This window comes from Myodes glareolus, chromosome 13, assembly GCF_982192425.1.
Source record: "Myodes glareolus chromosome 13, mMyoGla1.1, whole genome shotgun sequence".
NCBI classification, from domain to species: Eukaryota; Metazoa; Chordata; class Mammalia; order Rodentia; family Cricetidae; genus Myodes; species Myodes glareolus.
In genome coordinates this window covers 6,415,803-6,432,087 of record NC_142038.1, presented here as the reverse complement: position 1 = coordinate 6,432,087, position 16,285 = coordinate 6,415,803, and the positions used below count along the sequence as shown (strand labels likewise).

General features: G+C 48.6%; 1 protein-coding gene across 4 annotated transcripts; it reads right to left on the bottom strand.

Annotated features, from left to right (window-relative positions):
• Window positions 1-319: 319 nt before the first annotated feature.
• Window positions 320-10,684, bottom strand: LOC125390502 (uncharacterized). Of its 4 annotated transcripts, XR_014996879.2 has the most exons (5): window positions 10,440-10,684; window positions 5,816-5,997; window positions 3,452-3,601; window positions 2,666-2,832; window positions 320-1,560 (listed from the first exon to the last, which is right to left on the bottom strand). XR_014996879.2 is itself a non-coding variant. In XM_085676356.2 (4 exons), exons 2-4 carry the CDS (start codon window positions 5,868-5,870, stop codon window positions 1,369-1,371), a joined length of 414 nt encoding a protein of 137 aa, XP_085532482.1. In that variant the 5' UTR covers window positions 5,871-5,997; window positions 10,440-10,681; the 3' UTR covers window positions 320-1,368. The 4 variants fall into 4 exon arrangements, 1 of the variants encoding a protein (XP_085532482.1); XR_014996883.2 differs by lacking the exon at window positions 5,816-5,997; XM_085676356.2 differs by lacking the exon at window positions 3,452-3,601 and having other exon boundaries at window positions 10,440-10,681.
• Window positions 10,685-16,285: the final 5,601 nt, after the last annotated feature.

Genomic DNA, 16,285 nt, shown 5'->3' with positions numbered 1-16,285 from the left:
CTACTACGAGTGTAGTTTGAAATAAAGAATAGTTGTACCCTTCTTAGGAGGAGAGTCGGCAAGAAAACCATCTGAGGAGCCCCTGATAGACACTGTCATAGGTGTCAGAGAGACTGATGGCTTCTGCCATCGTTGTCCATCACAGGATGTAAGGTCATTGATTGGTGGGAGAGCTTGAGGCATTGTTTTCACTGGCCAGCATAAGTTCAGAATCTGTCACTGGGTCTCCTGTATTACATATAACCTTGTGGGAAAAATTAAGAGAGAGTTTGTCCCACGCTACCGTCTCGCCAGCATGAACGACGCAGCACACTTAGGATCCTTCTGCAGAAAAGCTTTAACGCATCTTGAGAGAGAGAGCATAAGCTTACAAAGCAGAGACCCAGAATGAGGGGAACCCATCCCTTATATAGGAAACAGTCCTCGCTTCGGACGTGTCATTCTTGGATTGGTCTGCTGCCCATCAACCCAGGTGACGCCTCAGGAGTAGGCAGGGACGCAGCAGTGGAAAGTTACCAAGCACATGCGCATTATAGTCCCATTGTCTCTGTCTCCCCAATGCTGGGATTAAAGGCGTGTGCTATAACACCTTGAACTCACAGAGATCTGTCTCTGCCTCCCAGGCATTGGGATTAAAGGTGTGTACTACCACACCCTGAAGTCACAGAGGTCAACTACCTCTGCCCCTTAAAGTAATGGAGAATGTGGTTGCAGCCCTCCACATCTTCCCCTTTTTTACTTCTTTGCAGAAAGGCAACTCCCTCAGAAGGCAAAGATAGAGGTCGCACTTCCCAGAGTGGAAACATTATAATGGGCTTGCACGGAATCTGCCCCTAGGTTCATGACATCTGGAACTTATCCGGCCTGCCCTCTGCCATTTTTCTGGGAAAGGGAATATATGGCAGGAAACCCTTATGCAGGGCGACATATCTCTCAGAGAGGGCCATTCTCTGTGCGATGCTCTTCAGCTCGACAACCTTTAGGGCTAGCTAAGCCAAGCACTCCACCCTGTGCAATGGACCATTGTCCTAGGGGTGCAGGAGCTGGTTGGCATAAACCTTACTGCTTCAGCATAGATAACCACACATCAGTAGAGGCCCCCTGTTCCAGGGCAGCCAGCGCTTGTGCAATAACCATTTTGTCCCTACGGCTTTGGGATTTGAGTCGGCAGACCATCCAGAGGAGAAACACTATTCCACAGCATAGGACTGCTTCAAACATTCCCATCCCCACCCATTCTTTGAAGTAGGAAATGAAGGACACAATCCAGGACTGGACTCCTTCGGCTAAGCTTATAAATCATCTCTAGGAAGGTAGGGAAGCCCCAGAGTCTTATTGGTTGTAAAAAACCGAGGGAACACCGCCAATCTATGACTGACTGGTGTCGGCTTCGGGAAGGCTGAGAGTATCCCCCATCGCTGCTCCATCATAACCGTTGTCATCCATCCGCAAAATGGCAGGAGGAACAGAAGCCAAATCTTCAGGCGAGTCCGCGTGTTGTGGATCACTTTTCACCGCTCGGGTCAGTCTCTCTGGTACCCAGAATGGGTTTTCCTGATCCTGCAGGAACACACAAACAGCTCCCCTGGATCTCAATAGAATGGGATCCGGGCCTTTCCATTCATTAGAAAGCACATCTCTCCATTTAACCAAATCCTTGGGCCGCTGCGGATCCGAACAATGTCGTGTTGCCACATTCTGGCCATTATCATCCAAATTTAAAAAATTTATAGTGAACAGAGCCATGGCAATGGCCATTTTTGGCATCGGGGGCAACTCCTTCATTATTCCCCCTTTTTGTTTAAGTAGATATTCCACGGAGAGATGGATGGTTCTATGTGTCCCAGAACCAATTGCTCATTAACTAGCTGATTCACTGCTTTAATTTTTTTTAGACCCCATACTGGGGTCTCTGTTTTTCATGGTATGGGCCGTGCTGCCCCAGTGGCGCCTAGGAAAAACCCAGGCCCTGTTTGTTGATATTAGGTTTAGGATTAAAAGTCTTTGGCCCAAGGCGTTCCTCATAAGGAAGCGCCGGAGGGGCGGTTGGGGGAGGGCGCGGCTCATAAGGAGGTGGATGGGCTGTTTGGGATGACTTTCTCACGACCCTACCGCTGGAAGACCGTGCCCCATTATGGGGATATCTTCTCCTCTCATATCTAGCCGCTTCTTCTTCTAATTCTGCCTCCTCCTCCGTATCTAGTTCTTTTATCTCTTCTCCTGAGCCAGAACTTTCGTTCTCATGCTCATTTTCATGGTCATTTTAAATTTGCAGAGCTTCGAGCTTCTGCAGAAGATATAAACTATTGTTCTTTCCTTTTTTTGTTGTTGGTATCAGAAAGCTTTTGACCTTGTAGGTCAGTCTTCTTCCCCGTTCTTATTTTCTTAGAACCATCGGGGGGTCTTTTTTTCTTATCTGGGACTGTCCTTTTCTTGTGCGCGCCCAACCTCTCATTGTGCTCAGTTTCTGACATGCTATCCTGAACTTCCTCCCCTTCTGCAACAACCGCCTGGCAGGATTTATCTTCTAAGCAATTCCAAAGTGATCCCAAAAGAACTGCTAAAAGAAGTACCAAGGCCTCTACGAAACCTTTCCAAGGCAGAGACAAGTCAAGCCCAAAATCAAAAAGTCCAGGAATAGTCATACCTCTCTGAGCATACAGACCTGTAGTTCTGAATCCTCCTTGTGTCCAAGGGGTCTCCGGCGGTGCGAGCAGTGGTCAGGGTCCCCCGGCGTCTCGGGTTTCAGCACCAGATGTCCCGCGCTACTGTCTCGCCAGCAAGAATGACGCGGCACACTTAGGATCCTTCTGTAGAAAAGCTTTAATGCGTCTTGAGAGAGAGAGAGAGAGCATAAGCTTACAAAGTGGAGACCCAGAATGAGGGGAACCCATCCCTTATATAGGAAACAGTCCTCGCTTCGGACGTGTCATTCTTGGATTGGTCTGCTGCCCATCAACCCAGATGACGCCTCGGGAGTAGGCAGGGACGCAGCAATGGAAAGTTACCAAGCACATGCGCATTATAGTCCCATTGTCTCTGCCTCCCCAATGCTGGGATTAAAGGTGTGTACTGCCACACCCTGAAGTCACAGAGGTCAACTACCTCTGCCCCTTAAAGTAATGGAGAATATGGTTGTGGCCCTCCACAAGAGTTAATAAGGAAAAATTTTAACATCATGATTAATGTAAGCTTTTTTTTTTGTAAGGTAAAACGCTATTGTAAAACTGACTGGACCATGTACCAGAGGCCATAAGGTAACCATAACCAGCTGTTTGTGACCTCAGAGTCTTACATGAGGATCTAACACTTAGATACTTAGCAAGTCAGTTAAAGTCAGCGTCTATCCCACAATTTGAGAGAAAAATAGGATCCTGTTGGGTCGTTTTCATAGTATTGTCTATCAAAAGTTCAAGAACACCACTTAGGTATCCAGTATAATTTCCCAAACCTGTGAGTTTGATGGCAGGGTATCTGGCAGCCTCCTTTATTTAGGAAACATGGAGGTGAGGGTGCAGAATGCCACATCACACCTGTGGGAAGCTCTCTTCCAGAAAGAGCTGGTGTTCCATAGCTGCTGTCTTAGTTGGGGTTTCTTCTGCTGTGAAGAGACCCCACGACCATAGCAATTCTTATAAGGAAAAGCATTCTGGGCTGGCACACATTTTCAGAGGTTTAGTTCACTCTCATCATGGTGTGACATGGTGGCATGCAGCAGAGATGGTGCTGGAGGAGGAGCTACACCTTGATTCGCAGGCAGCAGGAAGTGGACTGAGACACCAGGCATGGCTTGAGCACATGTGAGACCTCAAAGCCCACCTCCACAGTGACACACTTCCCCCAACAAGACCACACCTCCTAAGTGCCACTTCCTGTGAGCTTATGGGAGACCAATTACATTCAACTACACACTGCTATGGCTGGTAAAAGCAGCTTTGAGATTTGGCCTTAGTATTGAAGAAGATAGGCTCATTCTCCCAGCTGTGGAGAGAGACGGCAATGCTGAAGTAAACCAAGGCCTCATCCTTGTTTGGGGGGATTAAGTTTTTATGACTGTCATTGCAAAAGGAAAACTTAACATAGAGCTCTCTTGGTGTGAGAGAATTGTCTGTATTCTGTCAATCATAATAAAACGCTGATTGGCCAGGCAGGCAGTATAGGCGGGAAAGCCAGACAGGAAGTAAGGGTGGAGCAAAGAGACTGGGAGTATTCTGGAAGCAGAAGCTCCCTCAGCCACTCCTGCGCAGACCATCGAAGAGGCAGCATGTAACTTGCCCAGCTGAGAAAGGTATGGAGCCATGTGGCTAATGTAGATAAGGATAATGGGGTTATCCTTATAACATAAGTTATAAGAGCTAATAAGTAGCCTGACCTAATGGGCCAATCAGTTTATAACTTATAGAGATCTCTGTGTGGTTGATTTTCTCTGGGACTTGCCGGTTGTGGGGTACTGGGTGGGAACAGATACCCCAACTAGCCGGCCCCTCATGTTACACTCTCTAGTCACCGTATTCTTATTCAGAGGGAAACAAGGCAGACACCCGTGGGACAAAGGAGTATGGGGGCGGGTGCATTTCATCTCTGAGAAGGGGCCTGGGGAAACCAGGCAGAAGCAGGCATTGAGACCCAGCAGAGCCCAAGAAGCAGCTCCTTACTGGCAGCAGCCTGTGGAGCACTTGGCGGTTTATCCTGAGACTCTGCTGTGATATGTAAATCTCAAAGCATTAGTGCCTGTGTTAGCATGCATGTGCTGGCATGCATGTGTTAGCATGCATGAGGCTCAGGCTCAGAAAACCTTCAGGTTCTCCTTAGAAGTCTGTAAATGCATCACGTAAAAACAGTGTCAAAAATCAAAACAAAAAAAACCCATTAAAATTACAAATAAAACAAAACAGAAAGAACCACCTTAGACAACTGACGTCACCTTCGTCTAATGTAAAGGGTGTGCTGTTCCCCTGAGGACTCAGTGCATTGGGAACTTTATTAACGTCTCCCTTTCAGAGGAGCCCAATTTCCTAGTAAAGTGAGCCCACCTCCAACCAGGGCATATCTCACACGTCAAATGTAGATCGTTATACCCTTTTATTTAAAGAAAATACTCGCTTTAGTAAGTTAGTATGGATATAGGAGGAGAGGGTACCTGTGGCCTAGGCAGGTAACCCAAAATAGCAAAATAGACAGAGGGAGAAATTTCTTGTTCTCACTTCAAGGAAGACAAGCCCATAGGTAGTTGGTAGAGTAGCTAAACTTACAGGGTAAGGTTGCTTTCAGAGTTGGAGAAGACAAGGGGAGGAAAAACAGATTAGGGTGCTTCAAAAACAGCAAGGGTTTGTTTGTGTCCAGGTGATAGAAACTCCCAAAGGAGTATTACCAGCCAGGTTCCAGGAGGCGGGAAAGGTTGGGCTCCTCTGCCCTCCCTTTTCCTGTCATGGAGTCAGGGGGCCAGGAAAGGGCTTTGAAGGACATTTCAAAACAAGCATGCTTAATTTTAAAGTGGGAGGGTCAAATTCCTCCTCCAGAGCCCGCTTCTCAGTGGGTGTAAAGAGCATAGGACACTAGCTATCCAGCTGATTCTCTGCTTTGGCAGAGAGGGACTTCGTCAGCTGAATTTGCAGCCAACAGAGAGTTTGGGGAACCTGGGTTAGAAGTCTGAGCAATCAAACCTGACATGCAGAAACGGGGGAATCGAGGACTGAAGAGAAAGAGGGGACTGGAAGGCAGGGGACTTCTGATCATTTGCCATTCCGTCTTACGAAGTTGCTTCCAACAGTGATACAAAAGTACTGTCCAATTTGTTTTGGGTCCAGACACTCACCTTGAGGTTTTAAGCCAAGCCAAAAGCGTGTAGGAATGGAGACCTTGGATCCCATTTTGGGAAAGGGAAGACTGAGGCTGGTTTCTGATAATTAACCATCATCTACAAACAGGAATTGGCTGAAAATGAGTGTCTGAGGGCTGCAATGTGTGTCCCAAATTCCAATGACCTGGCAGGCAAAGCTGGAAGCAGAAAGTTCTGGGATCAGGCAGGGTATCATTCTATGGTGCCTAGAAGCTAGCCCCACGCCTTACTTTGGTGTAAGATGCTGGTGCACTGGTCGTGACTGGTGAAAGGCCTATGCTCTGGAGGTCAGCAGACACACCGAGAAGCAGAGGAGGAAACACACCCACACTGGGCACATGTGGCACACCCACACAGCCCCCGAGTAGGGCTTACATGGCTTACAGAGACACAAGTGGCAACAGCTCAGAGGTTTCAGGTCATAACTGCTGGTTGTTACACCTCTATGGGATGATGTCAGAAAAACGGACAGAGGGTTGGGCAAGGGACAGTAGGAGGACACCAAGAGAGAAGGTCTGCGGAGCAGGACCCCAGTCCTCTCCCAGGTTTCAGCACCAAATGTTAAATCAGGATTGCTGGAGGGAGAGAGAGAACTGTGTGCCAGGCGAGGGGAGTAGGGTTTTATAGGCCGGAAAATGGTTCTTTTGTGGTGAAAGATTCCCTACGCAGATCTGTTCCCCTGCAGTAATGGAGTTGTCACGTTGATCTCATCAGGGATCCCTGGATCCTACAGAAGTTCTGATCAGCTTTCCTGCTTCCTGGTCCTGAGTTCCACAGTCCACCTGAGGTTTTCCAGCCATTAACCCTTTAGGGGAAGAAAGGATTTATTTCATCTTATAGCTCACAGGGGTCACTCTGAGTCAGGGCAGGGACCTTGAGGCAGAAGCTGATGCAGAGGCCATGGAGAGACTCAGTTGAGGACAGCTGCCTCCTCCATCCCAGGCCTCAGCGCTGTGTGACTTCAAGCTCAGGCTTCAACTTTTGGAGTAGATTTTATTTACTTGTTTTACACGATAAACAGGTAAAAATGCAAGCCTGACAGCTGGAGTTCAAGTCCTGGAAGTCATGTAAAAGGCCAGGTGTGGCAGTGTACACCTGCCGTTCCAGGAGTCCTGTGGTGCCATCAGTTGAAGCAGGAGAACTGGCCAGAAGCCCAGCAAACCTGGAGTTTGCTTCAGGGACCAGAGAGGTAGAAAGTGAAAAGTGAGCCCTCAAAATTGTCCTCTGACCTCGACTCACAGGCTGCTGCATGCACTCATATACACATACAAGAAAGGAGGAAGGGAAGGAAGGAGAGAGGAGAGCAGGGGAGAGGAGAGGAGGGGAGAAGAGGGAAGGGGCGGGGAGGGGAGGGGAGGGGAGGGGAGGAAGAGAAGGAGGAAGGTCCATTTGTTCTGAAATTGTAGTTTGGAATTACAACCACCAGGTGGCAGTAGTGTCTAAGTCATAGAATCCTAGCACCCAGGAAGCAAAATGCTTGCTTGTTAAATCCTACCACCTTGCTGATTGCCAGGACCAGACGGCTACGCAAACTACAACTTCCTTACACATTCACGAGCAAGCTGTGATTCTGAGCACTACGCCATTTAGTTGGAGTCACGCGGCTCAGCCTAGCAACTCAGGATACAGACCAGAGTGGTTGTTCCCCAGGCTGCTAAAGGACATCTCTAAGTAGTCTGGCTTGGTTCCTGACCCCTCCATGACCCTCCATGAGTTCTAGTCCAGATCCCGGTAAGTGTCAAGCTTATCAACTGGTACCCAGAACATCACCTGTGCTCTGGGAAGTAGGAAAACACCTCCTCCTCCCTTAGAGCTGTATAGGTAAAACCCAGTTGAAGGAAGTGTTTTGTCATTAGAACCAATCGTTTTCTATAAAAAAAAAAATTATTAGGGACTGGAGAGATGGCTCAGAGGTTAAGACCATTGCTATTCTTCCCAGAGGACCTGGGTTCGATTCCCAGTACCCACATGGTGACTCACAGCTGTGATTCCATCTCCAGGGGATTCGATGACCTCTTCCAGCCTCGGCAAGCACAACACACATATTGCACAGACAAGCATGCAGGCAGGCACACATATGCATACAGCAAAAGTAATAAGGGTGTCTTAAATGTTTACAGTTGACTCTGAGAAGTTCATACAGTGCACCCTCTCCTGGCTCCTCCCAGATCCACTCCTCCTACCTCCTTACCCTCTCAACTTCACCCTGTTGTTATTTTTTTAACCCATTAAATGGAAGAAATTCTTAACATCCACCACTTTTCTTGAAGTTCAGGTAACATACATCATATTTGAGTCAAAAGCCTCCCTCCTCACAGTCTCTTCCTTGAATGGCTGGCATAGGGAATTCCTTGCATGGCTGGCATAGGGGAATTTATCGGGTTTATTTCGATCCAGCTGTTTACTTCTCGGGTATTCACTGCCAGTACTCTGCCGCGGTTAAATAAAATCGGGGGTCACTGGAGCGCAGGCGCAGAACACAGCTACTAGACTACAGAGGCTGCGGTCTGGTGCGGACGCTGCCGCTGACGGGGGCTGCCGCTGACGGGGGCTGCCGCTGACGGGGGCTGGTTGTCGGAACAGAACGCTTGTACTGCACAAAAGATGATTTGTGTCCCAGCTGGGAGATGTCATCTTGCCACTCAGGGTGGCACGTGATCTGAAGCCTAAGTTTGCTTCTGGAGTTTTCCATGTGATATTTTTCACACCACAGTTGACTGAATGTAGTATAAACAAGAACGGGCCCAAGGTGAGGAGGGGGCTACTGTATCCTAGAGAGCATCCACAGGGTGGGAGGGGAAGAAAGTCCGCTGTACCCAAGACTGCAGCCCCTTCAACCTTGTCCAACAGGAAGGAGAGGGAGACAGTTCCCTCGTGAAGCTCCCTTCTACTCCGCTGGGGTCTTCACAAACTTGTCTTAACAATGTTCCTGTAACCGCCATCAGGACTCCTACGTCTTTGTCAGAGCAGCTCCGCTTCTGGTCAACTGGTTTGGGCTGTGATAAACTATCACATGATGACTGCATGTGACCCTCCCCCTCTTCTGTTCTATTGTCATGCACAGCCTGTCCTCCATGTGCACCCAGTGGGACTCCATGTGCGCCCACCCCCGTCTTTCCTGTTATTCTTTTGGTTTGGTCCCTTTAAGGGCAAGCCACGCCCACTCCCAGCCACTTCTGACCCCTGGTCTTCATCTTAACCCTCTTCTTCTGTCCCCCCCCCCCCTCTCTCTCGGCGTGTGCACATGTGTCTTCTCTGTGTCTCTTCTATGTCTGTCTCCATGTCTCTCTGTCTCCCTCTTCTTTAAGTAATAAATGTTTACCTTTATGTTTAGCCTTATGTCTATTTATTATGTCCTGTAAGTCTTTTATCCGCCGCACGCCCGCCTGACTCTCCCGGCCGCATGGCAGGACCAGCCTGTCACCCTGGGAATCTTGCAGGGACCCACAGCTGTCCTTGTCAGACTAGCGACTGCTCTGCAAGCCTGCCGGAACACCCCAACATTATTTTTTAACAACAACATTTCCTATACACCCCCTTTCCACCCCCACGTGTAACTTTCTGCTCTTGTTGAACTGCCACAGTCCCCACTTGGCTTCCAGGTACCTATGAGGTTCCTAGGACTCCTCCTGCCTCAAACAGGCTTTATCTGTCCCAAGGTTTCTCTAGAGAGTCCCTCAGAGAAACAGACAGTGGTTGCCCAACAGGAGCATTGCAACAGGGCCGGGAGAGTCCTGGTGAGAATCCTTGGAAAGTACTAGGAGCCCCAGAAGGATGGCCCTGCCCTGCAGCAAGTGGGCAGCGGCTTCCAGAGTGGCTGGTCAAACAGCAGGAACCTGAGGCCTAGTGACAAGGTGACCTATACCTCCAGTCTGTGCCTACAATACAGGATGCAGACTCTGTATCCCAGAAGGGCAGTTCCATAGAGGAACAGGCTCCAGCTTAGTGATGCAGGCAGTACAGGCTTTCCCCAGGCCTTCTGCTGAGCAAATGGTGGTCTGGTTCCACAGTCACTGCCTGTGACCCATGCAGGTTGTTCTGGCCCAGGAAGGGGCACAGAAAGGCCATGACCTGTGAGAAGTAAACTCAGATCTTCTAGCTCCTTCTGCAGCTGACCTCTTCTGACCCTGGCTTCCAGCACCACTTCACCCCCACTGTCTGTCCTCGCAGATTCCTGAGTCATAAACGTCCTTTCTCAGGGACGGCCTCTTCTTGGTCTTTCCTTTGCCATCTTACAAAGAAAGGGAGCCTGCTGCAATCTTGGCAAGTTCAGCTCAGATCTCTCTCTCAGCTCGGGGCAGCCTAGGGAAAGCAGCCCCCTCACTGGGTAGGAGGAGCCTCTATGTAACCTAGGAAGTCCTGGCTGCACATGACCCCAGTGATCCATCTTCCTTCTGGCACCAGCCTTGCTATCCTGTGAGCAGCCCTGGAGGAGTGGAAGAGGAGGGTGCTATGAGGTCAGGCCCTGTGGGGACAGGGACAGGCCCCTTCTTTTCTCTGTATAGCATCTCCTGTTCCCGGAAGCAGGAGGCCAGAGTCAACAAGAAAGATAGCATTTTCTAATGGCCTTCCAGAGACGCAAGGAGGGAGGAAATCTCACCTCAGAGCTGTTGGGTGCCTCAGGGCTGTGTTCCCACCTGCAGGTCTGCAGAAGGGACTCCCTCGGAGCACTGAAGGCCAGCCTCTCACCAGACCTTGCTGGACAAACTCCCTCCAGTGGCCTGGGAGGCCTTGACCTTGTGTTCCAAAGTAGCAAACATTTGTAGAAGCTGTGGAAGTTTCTGTTTTGTTTCGCTTGGGCACAGGCAAAAGCTGTAGAGATAAAAGACAGGAGTGGTGTCTGCCTTACCGTTCTCCACCTTATTTTAATTTTTAAATTTTATTGATTGATTGATCTATTTGTTAGGACTCTCTGAACAAGCTCACCTACTTGTGAGATTGGCTCGCTAATGAGCCCCACAGACTGCCGGTTGCCTGTCCCCACCCCCTTCCCACTTCCAACACTACCTGTTTCTTTATTTGCTTAATTTTTATGTAGGTATTGGGGATTTGAACTCAGGTCCTCTCACTTGCCCAGCAGGCACTTTCCCCTCGGAGCCCTTTCTGCATATCACAGGCTGGAGAAAGAGTAAACCAACTTTGGGATAAAATAGTCTGAAAGTATTGCTTGGGCTGGCAAGACAGCTCTGCAGGCAGAGGCGTTTGATGGCTCAGCCTGACAACCCAAATTCAACCCCATAAGTTGCCCTCTGACCTCCACACACAGACCATGTCATGTGCTCTCCACACACATGCAAGTAAATAATTGCAATGAAACAAAGTCACATTTTGTGTGTTTCATACCCTTCGACGCGTGTGCCTCTGCAGTAAACGTGGCCTAGGCTTGCAGAAGCGGTGCTCATAGACAAGTCGGAAAGTCAGCCCATTATTTGAGTGAGTGCTGGTCCCTTTAACATCTGATAGAGATGCGTGGCCAAGGTCTGGAGACAAAGCTAAAGCATCGTGTTTCGACTCCATGGCCTTATCACAGGAGGGGAGCCAAGCCAGAGCGGGTAGTCAGCCCACCCTCCACAGGCACCCTAGACAACAGTAGTCCTCTGCGGAAGGGACCCCGGCCCTAACTTTCTGCTGTTGCACAGAGTTCCTTAGCCAGGAGTCACACAGTGACTGGGGCAGCAGATGGTTCACATTATACTGCAAATTCTCCCCGTCTCTTGGTTAATGATGGACAGTCAGGTGCCACAGCAAAGAGAGATCAGAAGAATGGATGCAAAGAAATGAGACAGTTACTGGTCTTGGACTCTAAGAGTTGGGATCTGGAGGTGCAGAAGGCACTGCTGGGGGACATGGCACCAAATAAAGAATTCATCAGGAGGGCCCCCAGAGAGACAGTTGTAATTCTGCACTTGGGCGCTAGAGACAGAAGAACCAGTTCAAGACTGGCCTAAGCTGCATAGTGAATCTGAAGCCAGCCTCCGTTATGTGAGATTCAGTCTGGAAATAAAAACAAAACAATAAACATGCAAACAAAAAAAACCTAAGACATGCAAGCAAATAAACACAAACAAACGAGAACCTGCGTTCTGGCAAGGGCGGCCCCACATGCCTGTTGTTCCCGGGTTCTTGCTCCTGAGGCAGCAGGGAAAGAACGCACATTCTGGGCTAGGAGCAGGTCAGAGTACAAGCAAGCCAGGAGGTGCTGAGGCTGGCAGACAGAAAAGATCAAAGGACACAGGGTTAACAACTGTACCACGGATTTAAACTGTCATTTTGCTTAATTCATATAAACATTCAGGGCTCTTTCTCCCGTCCTTGTAACACACACAGCCCAGTAGCCTAAATCATTTATGTTCTGTGTCAGTTCACCAGAGAGGGCAGACATGGTGGCTGGGGGTGGGGTTTGAGGAACAGTGGCGGCCCCTGCTTGTCCCTTCCTGCTCTGCTCTGACCCACCAGAAGAAATAGCCCTCATTTTTTTTTTAGTGGTTTTTCTTTCCTATTTTTTTTGTTAATCTTAAATATTATGTTTTCAAATAAGATACAGAATTCTATTTACCCAAAAATCCATTTTACAGTTCTTTTTAATTTGATAAAATTTAAAAAATATCTTTGATAGGGGACAGAGATATAAGACCCGGCACCAAGCCCAGTGACTTGAGTATGATCCCCAGCACCCATGCATTGGCTAGTTTTTTGTTTTGTTTAATTGTGGTTTCGGGTTTTTTTGTTTTTGTTTTGATTTGGTTTTTCAAGACAGAGTTTCACTGTGTAGTCCTGACTCTCCTGAAACTCACTACGTAGATCAGGCTGGTTTTGAACTCACAGAGATTCGTCGGCCTCTGCCTCCCAAGTGCTAGGATTCAAGGGTTGCGTCACCACCGCCAGGTGCAATGGCTAGTTTCAAGTCAACTTGACACAGCTGGGGTCATTTGAGAGGGGTGTGATCCTTAACTGAGAAAAAGCCTCCAGAAGACAGGCTTTAAGCAGGCAAGCCTGTGGGGCGTTGTCTTAACTAGTCATTGATGGGGGAAGGCCCAGCCCATTAGGAGCGGGCACATCCTAGGCTGGTGGTCCTAGGGTCTTTAAGAAAGCAGGCTGAGCCAGCCAGTAAGCAGCACCCTCCATGGCTTCCGAGTCAGCTCCTGCCTCCAGTTTCCTGCCCTGCCTGAGTTCCTGCCCAGATGAACAGGGTTGTGAAGTGTAAGCCAAACAAACCTTCCCCTGCCCAAGTTGCTTTGATTGCGGTGTTTCATCACAGCAACCCTAACCGAGACAGGAGAACAAACTCCTATGAGCTTGTTCACCCCTGCCCTGGCCTCTACATTGAAACTGTAGCGTGCATATGCCTAGTACTCCATCTCATAAGCACGCACAAAATAAATTTTACACACACACCACCGCAAACATCCAGAACACAATTCCACAAGTAAAACACAGATTATGCTTAAACTCACAAGCTGATTTGGAATGAGTTTGGAGTTTCTTAATTTTACTATTTCAAACAAAACGAAACAAAATCAACTTGCTGCAGGTGTGCCAAACTTCTTTACTTTGAGGAAACTAGGTCCTGCCTTTTGCAGTCACCGGCCAACTCGGATTGAAGTGATCTAACAGTATGGGCCCCTGTTTGTCTTGGCTCAGTAACAGTTGCTATGGAAACAAGTCACTGACCTACTTCCTCCCACCTCCAGGTAAGCGCCAGGTCTCCTCCTTTTTTGGTTCCCTGTATCTCCCCCTCTCCCTGCTCAGGAATTCCTCAGACTGATAGCTGAGTGTCATTTCATGCTAGCTCTGGGGGCTCTCATGGGCACAGCCTGTGTAGGTTCTGCCTGTGAAGTGTCTGATCACCCAAGGGCTCCTCCTCCAGGGGAGGTGCAGGCTTGACCCAGAAGTCATGGGTGAGGATTGTCCATCTGGACTGACCGGCTTTGAGTGTTCCCCAAGGTGGTTTTCCACCCTCAGCTCCTGAAGGTTCACGCAGAAAATTCACAAGCACCGTGCCCTCCTTCCTCAGCCACACCTCATCACCCCACATGCCAAATCCTCTCGTTCCTGGCTGAAACCACAAGTTTCTAGGTAATAGAAACTGTACTGAGCCCATCCTGGGCACCACACAAGGCTCTCCACACCTTGCAAGTCTTGGGTACCAGTAACTAAAGACCCAAAGCCCTGAGCTCATCTCCACAGACTGGCTTCTGTGGAGAAACTGAAAGGAAGCGCCCTGTGATTAACTTACTGACTGGCATTTTCATGACTCGGAGGGCGATGGAAAGCTACAGACTCGCTAAACGTGAAGAAGAAAAAAGTCCTGACTGATGCCCTCTGTAGGGAGCAGCCGGGCAATGGGAAGGAGATAAACCAGGGACTCTACATAGAGTATTAAAAATAAAAAATTGTAATATGGAGAGAAAACCGACCACAGTGATTAACCTTCTTTTAGCTGATAGAAAAAGATCTAGTTTTAAAAACGGAGTGGAAGGGACTGGCTCAGCAGGTAAAGGTGCTTGCCACCAGGTCTGACATGGGACTCACATGGTGGAGAGAAAAAAACCCACTTCCCTTGCATTGACCTCTGACCTCCACACATGTGCTACTGTAGACAGAGACTGCACCTTTGTTTCCTGGCTGCCCAAACCCGAATAATCACACAGAAACTATATTAATTACAATACAGTTTGGCCAATGACTCAGGCATATTCGTAGCTAGCTCTTCATTAACCCATTTCTATTAATCTGTGTATTGCCACGTGGCTGGCAACTTCCTCCTTTGGTGGCTACATGGCATCTCCCTGACTCTGCCTACTCTCTCTATATATATCTCTGTTTGGATTTCCTGCCTGGCTTTACTCTGCTAAGCCACTGGCCAAAGAGCCTTATTCATCAACCAATAAGAGCAACAGATATAAGAAGGACATTCCACATCATGCTATGGCATACATGCACCCATGAGCACATGCATGTACACATGATGTACACACAAAATAAAGTAAGAAGGGGAAGGCCTTGAAGTGATCAAAATGTACTCTGAGTGTCTAGAGAAAGACTCCTCTGCAGTGTCTAAACAAGTAGAATGAACTTTAAGCTTTCACTGAAATTCTAAATAGTTAAGCGAACATGATACAAAAGCGATTGCTTAGAAACAGGGAAAATGAAGCTGCGTGGACACATGCCATACACGCCTGCTTTCTCTTGTGTCCTCACATTAGGCGACATAGCCCACCTTATCATCTTAGACCCTGACTGGCCTGGGCTCTGCCATTGAGCATGGTGGGAGTAACAGTGCCTATTGCTGGGTCCCCTCCACACAGTGAGACCATCTGTGGTGTTCTCTCTTCATGAATGTTAGGGTGAAGGACACAGTAGCAAATACAGCTAGCTACATGTATGTGAGTAGACTCCTTTCAGAACTGATGACCCTTCCCAGTCTGGTTCATTGTTGGGCCTCATGAGACCTGGGTGTGAGGCCCAGTGTTATTTCCTGAGCCTGACTTGAGTTGCTGAGAGGCCTAGGGTAACTTCCTGAGCCTAGCTAGAGTTTGGAAACCTGTCTCTGGCTACCCGACCTAGGCCCGCCTCTGCCCAGCCACCGCTAGCATGGCAGAATATTATTGGCCCTTGTTCCTCACTCTGTTTCAACTCATCCCAAGCTTCTCCACCTCCATCACAACCCTATCTATGTCCCTGCTTGATACCATTAAAGGAGATCCGGCTTTGACAGACTCCCGACTCAGACTCAGTGGGTGTGTTTCTCCCTCATGGCCAAGGTGGGAGGGTAGCTGGGTTGTTCCACACTCACCATCCTGTTCAGCCCCAGAGAGAGTCCGATGGTTCCGGCTCTGGCCCAGCTCTTTCTGTCAGAGAACTCAGCAGTCCATGAACTCATGAACCCAGTTCACAGCTGTCATTTAAAGACACCGGGTGTTAACACGGTCTGTTGTATGGCTACAGCTTCCTCTTCTCGTTTTACCAACTCCCCATCCTCAGGATGGACAGGCTCTAAATGTCCATGGTAATTATTAGCATATCATTATTATTATTATTATCATTTAAAAGTTTTTAAGACTTTTTATTTTACTTTATATGAATGGTTTGCCTACATGCATGTATGTATACCATGTGTATGCCTGCTGGGTTCCCTGGGGTTTTAGATGTTTGGGAGCCACCGTGTGAGTGCTAGGTACTGAACCTGGATCCTCTGAATGAGCAACAAGTACTCTTAACCACTGAGTCTCTCCTCCAGCCCAGCAGCCATTATCTAAAATGAGTGGCTTACCTTTGTTTTTATGTATCCACATTTTCCAGTTTTGCTGAACGGATATGTAGAAACGGGAGGGAGGGAGGTGCAGGCATGTTCCAGTAATGGAGGCAGGAAGAAGGGGAGGGCCAGGGTAACTCACAAACGCCCTGGAACAGTTCTGAGGAATGGGGTGATGAGAGCGGAGGAAA

Coding starts and splice junctions, on each gene's coding strand:
- LOC125390502 (XM_085676356.2), bottom strand. CDS start 5,870: ATGGGATCCAAGGTCTCCATTCCTACACGCTTTTGGCTTGGCTTAAAA. Junction 2,833..5,815: donor GCTTGGCTTAAAACCTCAAG/GTGAGTGTCTGG, acceptor CTCTCTCTCAAG/ACGCATTAAAGCTTTTCTAC. Junction 1,561..2,665: donor AGGAGGATTCAGAACTACAG/GTCTGTATGCTC, acceptor GTGTTCCTGCAG/GATCAGGAAAACCCATTCTG.